Genomic DNA, 6,519 nt, shown 5'->3' on the forward strand with positions numbered 1-6,519 from the left:
TCATCTCCGAGGTTCACAATTCAGCCTGGGAGTGGACAGCCCCATAAAACCAAATGGGACTAATGAGGTACAGCAGTCCAGGGACAAGGGCCAAAAGGCAGAAGGGGACAAGGAAGCTGGTGACGGAACCCAAGGTTGAGTAAGGATAGTGTTGATGTGTTGTAAGGTTGTTAACCATTTCATAGGGCAACATGTGTACTAACTGTTAAATGAGAAACTATTTTGTTCTGTAAGCCTTCATCTAAAGTGAGAATAGCAGCTCAATTGGAAGAGCGTAGTCGATGTCACTGGATTGTGCATGTAGAAATTTTTTAAATGGTGTATCTTTGGCTATGTATATTTTCACCAAAAAAGAAAAGTTTGAGAAGGGAGAGGGTTGACATGTTGTGGGGCTGTTAACCAACATCATAAAACAATATGTGTACTACTGTTTCATGAGAAACTATTTGTTCTGTAAGCCTTCACCTGAAGTACAAAAAAAAAAAAAAAAAACTGTTCAAAAAGTAGTGGGGAAAAAAATCACAAAGGAAAAGTTCAATGTATGTGACTATCTAAAAAAAATTAAATTTCTGTAAATTAAAAATGAAAAAAAAGAAGGACCCTGAATTTGGACTTCTAGACTCCAGAACTGTGAGCTGATAAATTTCCATTCTTTAACTTCCAAAAAAAAAAAGAAAAAGAGTTTTGATTTAGAGGCAAAGGTTCATTGTGCATGTTAAATTTGAGGTGCCTGGTAGACATCTGGAAACCCTGGTGGGGTAGTGGTTAAGAGCTACGGCTGCTAACCAAAAGGTTGGCAGTTCAAATCCACGAGGCGCTCCTTGGAAACCCTATGGAGCAGTTCTTCTCTGTCCTGTAGGGTCACTATCAGTCTGAATTGACTCGATTGCAACGGATTTGGTTTTTGGTTTTGGTGGACATCCATGTAGCGATATTAAACAGGAAGATAGCAATTTCTTAGGAAAGAAGTCAGGTCTAGGGAAGCAGTGTGGTGTAGGAGAAAGAATTCTGGGCTTTAAATTAAGAGCTGTGGGCTCTGAGGGGCTAACTTCAATACTGTCCAACTCTAACATTATGTGATTCTATGTGTATCCTACTGACCATCTTAACTTGAACTTCCTGTTTTTTCAGCATTTAATATGAGAACCTACGTTTGCCATATTTGTAGCATTACCTTTATATCTTCAGAAATGTTCCGGTCCCATATGCAAGGAAATGAACATCAAATTAAGTAAGTATTTTTTCCAAAATGTTCCTGTGACACTAAACACCAGGGCCTCTGTCAAGTACCCTTGCATGTATTTTACAAGCTTTCTAGGCCTTCATTCGTTTATGAGTTGATCCTGAATTTGGTTCGTGGTATTTGTAACATATTCTAGCATTCTCTAGGGAATTCCCTAGCCATGATAATGTATTAGCAGAGCTGGCTAACTGGTACCCCTCTTTACCAGACAGTATTGTCTTTTTTTGAAGGATGCTAAAGTGATACTCACAGGGTAATCATACAAATTAAAAGAATCCTTGCAAGGTTAGCTTAGTTCCAGGGATTCTGTGGCCAGGTCATCATCCTTCCAGTGAGGTACAGTAGTTAAGAACAAAGGTATTGTTGTTAACAGAGAGCCCCTGATGGAGCAGGAGAAAAGTAGGGTGCAGAACTCAAATTCTAGTAAAAAGACGAGACTTAATGGTCTGACTGAGACTGGAGGAACCCCAGAAGACATGGCGCCTGGATTCTCTGTTAACCCGGAACTAAAACCATTCCCAAAGCCAACTCTTCAGACAAAGATTAGAGTGGACTATAAGACATAAAATGTAAAAAATGTGTTTCTTAGTTCAAGTAGATACAGGAGACTAAGTAGGCAACTCCTGTCTGGAGGTGAGATGAGAAGGCAGAAAGGGATAGGAGCTGGTTGAATGGATACGGGAAATCCAGGGTGGAAAGGAGGAGTGTGCTGTCTCAGTATAGGGATAGCAACTAGGGTCGCATAACAATGTGTGTATAAATTTCTATATGAGATACTAACATGAGCTGTAAACTTTCACTTAAAGCACAATAATAATAAAAGAACAAAGGTATTGTTGTTTAGACAGATCTGAATCCATCTCTTTAACAAGTGTGTAACTTTGGACAACTGTTACAAGGTTGTTATAGTGAAATGAAATAGTATATGTAAGGTGCTTGGCCTGGCACATGATAGGAGCTCAATAAATGTTTAGTCCAATCTGTTATTTTAAGGAGGGGAGGATTGAGGGAACGGTTGGGGACTGGGTAATTCAGGTTGTTGTTGTTGTTATGTGCCATTGAGTAGATACTGACTCATAGTGACCTTATAGAGCAGAGTAGAATTGACCCATAGGGTTTCCAAAGAGCAGCTGGCGGATTTGAACTGCTGACCTTTTGCTTAGCAGCTGTAGCTCTTAACCACTGTGCCATAACTGTGGTGTATTAGGTCTTTTTTTTTTTGCTTTTCAAATCAAAGCATAGTATTTCTGTTACATTATTTCATTCTAGTAGAAAATTTTTACAGTATTTGAGTGTGAATACTTGAGTGTAAATTGTCTGGCTTAACAAATTGATCTTTATTTAGACTTAGAAAAGAAAAATCTCAAGGTTCCAGAATAAATAACCATCACATTTATAGATCTATACAAGGAACTGACTAACCAAAATTTTGGAAGTAATGTGACACTCAGATCAGACCACCCATCAAAACAAAAAAAAAATCCATTGCCATCGAGTTGATTCCAACTCATAGCAGCCCTACAGGGCAGAGTGGAACTGCCCCATAGGGTTTCCAAGGCTGTAATCTTTATGGAAGCAGACTGCCATATCTTTCTCCTACGGAGCGGCTGGTGGGTTCAAACTGCTGACCCACCAGGGCTCCTTGACCATCCATGAGGACTTTAGATATTATTGGTCCTTACCCATATTTCCCAACATGCCTTACGTTTTTAGTACTACAACAGCATCAGACATGCCATCTTCTTTATACCTGTCCTCCTTTTCATCCCAGCCCTAAGAAATTTTCTGTGTAAAAATCGTGAGGTCCCTAGGAGATAATTTGACTATCCTTACTGCTTCTTTTTGGCATAAAAATGCATGATTCAGAGATTTTATATTGAGGTAGGTTTTTAAAATTCTAGGCATTTTATTTTGTTTTGTTTTGCTCTTTGAGGCTAGTATTTTTGAGAACAAAGAAAATATTCAGAATAAAATCATTTAGTAACAAGAACTTTGTACCATCTTCTTTGCAGAGAAACGCTTGTTATCAATCTAGTGAAAAATTCAAAGACACAAGAGCCTTTCCAACATGAATGTGAAGATTACATCAACATGCAGAAAGCCAGAGAACTACAGCCAAACACTTGTTTCAGAAAGATGGAAGAGAGCTTCTTGGAAACATGTGAGTACAGAGAAGTGATCGATTTTGGACCGAAACAAAGAATGTTTGAGCAAAGATTCCCATATGAGACTTTCCAGACATACCCAGGACCACACAATATTTCACAAGCAGTGGAAAACCAGTTACCTCATTACTTACCAGCTCATTCACAGAAGGGGTATGACTCTTTCCAAGATGAACTGGAGGATTACATTAAAGAGCAGAAAGCCAGAGGACTAGAGCCAAAAACTTGTTTCAGAAAGATGGAAGATAACTTTATGGAAACCCATGGGTACAGAGAAGTGGTTGATTCTGGACCTAGACATAGAATGTGTGAACAGAGATTTTCATTTGAGACTTCCCAGACCTACCAAGGACCATACAGTGTTTCACCAGAGGAAAACCAGTTATTGTATAGGTTACCAGCTTCTTCAAAGAGGACATATAACTCTTTCCAAGATGAACTTGAAGATTACATCAAAGAGCAGAAAGCTAGAGGACTAGAACCAAAGACTTGTTTCAGAAAGATGGAAGATAACTCTATGGAAACCCATGGGTACAGAGAAATAGTTGATTTCAGACCTGAACATAGAATGACTGAGCAAAGATGCCCATTTGAGACTTTCCAGACCTACTCAGGTTCATACAATATTTCACAAGCAGTGGAAAAACAGTTACCTCATTGCTCACCAGCTCATGACAGCAAACAGAGACCAGACTCTGTGAACTACTATCAACTCACCAGAGACTGTTTCTCAGAAAAACCAGTACCCCTGAGCCTTAGTCAACAAGAAAATAACTCTGGCCCATACAGTGTAGAATCTGAAGTTTACAAGAATCTCTCCTCAGAAAACAAAACCAGTAACCATCAAGCAAGTCATAAACGGAGACATCAGAAGAGAAAGCGATATCTGGAAGGAGATGAAAAGTCAGAGAAGGAGCAGTCCAAACATAAAAGGAAAAAGAGTTATGAAGATGTGGATTTAGGTGAAGACAAGAACATCCAACAAAGGGAAGGAAAAGTAGATAAAGTCAGTGTCAGTTCAGGAAAGCTTAAACATCGAAAGAAGAAAAAAAGTCGTGATGTAGCCTCTGAGAAAGCAGCACGTAAGCACAGAAAAGAGAAAAAGAAACATGTCGAAGAAAGGACGGAAGAGGAAATGCTTTGGGATGAGTCTATTCTTGGATTTTGAACTTTTAGTTTTGTTTACCCAAGGATGAATTGAAGACATAAGGATATAGATCTAGACAAAGACAAGAGCAGCCAGTGAAGAAAAAAAGAGATACAGTCATGTCAATTCAGCAAAGCTTAAGCATTGAAAGAAGAAATAAAAAAGCTTAAGCCTAGCCTCTGACAAAGAGGGACATAAGCACAGACACCTACCCAGCGGCTCCGAGGGAGAAAGACCTGTGATCTGTTTCCATAAAGATTACAGCCTAGAAAATTCAATGGGGGCAGTTCTGCTCTGTCGCATGGGATCACTGTGAGTCAGAACCAACTCTGTGGTACCAAACAACAGCAAGCACAGAAAAGAGAAACCTGTTAAAAATGGAAGAGGCAATGCTTTGGGATGGGTCCGTTACTGGATTTTGAAACTCTTTAGTTTTGGCATCCCAATGTTGAATTGGAAGAAGTAAGTTGAGAAGTTTGGTTTCATGAAATTCATGTTACTTGAATTTTCCTGGGTGGACAGGTACTTTAACCTCTACCAACAGCCAAGTGAAGTAAAAGTGTTCAATATGCCTTTTCCCCAAGTTGGAAATCACTTTTCTTCGTTTTTTTAAAAACAGAAAAGTTCCATGTTTCTTACATGTAATGTAATTTCCCTTAATGAGGGTGTCTCTACTTGTATTCATCAAATTGCTGTGATGGTAAATTATTTATCCTTGGAGATCATTTATTTTAAATGAGAGAATTACCAGGCATTGAAGAATCCATTCCTTGTTTGGGTTCGTGTTAGTGTTGGTGGTGTTTTATTGTTTTGTGTGTTTATGTTTCCTGGTTTCTCCAAGGAAAATGTGTGAAGCAATTTAGACTGAGGTTTTTTTCTTTGTTAAATTTAATTTGCAGTGTATTTTTGTATTTTCTAGTTCTGAAAGTGGAAAGTGAAACAGCTACAATAATAAGTTTAATGATCTATAGTTTTAAAAAGCTCTCAGAAAGTATGGATACAGAATCAGTCTATATTCTGGAAATGTTTATATTAAAGTATTTTAATTTCTACATATTGTTTTATGTAAATGATCATTTCTCATTCAAAGATGATTTTATTTTGGGAGTGAGAAGGCAATAATTGAGTAGTTTGTACTTTTAGGACTTCTGGGGAGATCACTTTGTAAAGTTGTAATAATTGTATTTCTTGTACATCTTGTTTAATAAAAACTAATATTCAGACTTGAGCCCAGTTTTAGGTAAGAAAAATATGACCAACTAAATACTTGAAACTGAAGAAGGAAAACTTTATAAGCAATCGAGGGCCGTGAGGGTACGTTAACCTTTAAACTGTTTCATTCTGGCCATTTTTGATTCTGGCGTTTTCCCTTTTTATAATAAGCACCTCTTGTAAGCATTGGAGCACCACTGTAGTATAGTAGAAAGAGTAATGGCCTGTGAATGCAAATCCCAGGGTCTGGTCTCAGTGTACCATCAAGTTGCTGTGTGACTTTGTGGAAACACCGTTAGAATCCAACCTGGAATCATCAAGAATAGGAAAATAGACTGTAGTATTCCCCTGATGTATTAATCCTATCGGAAAAGTAAATAAACTTAGGAAGTGATATATCTGTATTTAGGCAAGGCATTTAATAGTGTTTTTTTTTTTCTTTTTTGTGATTGGAAAATGGTAAATATGAGCTGAAGCATAATATAATTGGTTGAATTTATACCTAGTTGAATGACTAGTCCCAAAGAGAGTTGGATCGTTCCCAAATTAACTTTTCTTCCATGAGAATGTTAGTATAAGGTTATTTTGTGCTATAATATCACTTCTTTTCTTTTTAATACATCAGGTGTACTGGTGAAGGAAAGGGGAAAGAAGAGCCAGGGTAGAGGGTGTAGGCTGTCAATAAGTCACAAGAAAAGTCAGATTTCTCTTTTTTCTGAGTATCCCCCCCAGTGCAGCTTTTTCCCACGGAA

The 6,519-nt window shown here is 38.0% G+C and overlaps 1 protein-coding gene across 5 annotated transcripts in view; it reads left to right on the plus strand.

The window, feature by feature from the left end:
- The window catches only part of ZMAT1 (zinc finger matrin-type 1), a 33,068-nt gene extending 27,365 nt beyond the window's left edge, over positions 1 to 5,703 (plus strand). For all 5 annotated transcript variants that reach the window (XM_023725857.1, XM_023725858.1, XM_023725860.1 and 2 more), the window contains 2 exons: positions 1,132 to 1,231; positions 3,256 to 5,703. In XM_023725857.1, coding sequence (XP_023581625.1) covers positions 1,132 to 1,231; positions 3,256 to 4,576 — 1,421 coding nt within the window. In that variant the 3' untranslated portion in view covers positions 4,577 to 5,703. The remainder of the gene's footprint in view (positions 1 to 1,131; positions 1,232 to 3,255) is intronic.
- Positions 5,704 to 6,519: the final 816 nt, after the last annotated feature.

Source organism: Trichechus manatus, unplaced genomic scaffold, assembly GCF_000243295.1.
Source record: "Trichechus manatus latirostris isolate Lorelei unplaced genomic scaffold, TriManLat1.0 scaffold00496, whole genome shotgun sequence".
Lineage (NCBI taxonomy): Eukaryota > Metazoa > Chordata > Mammalia > Sirenia > Trichechidae > Trichechus > Trichechus manatus.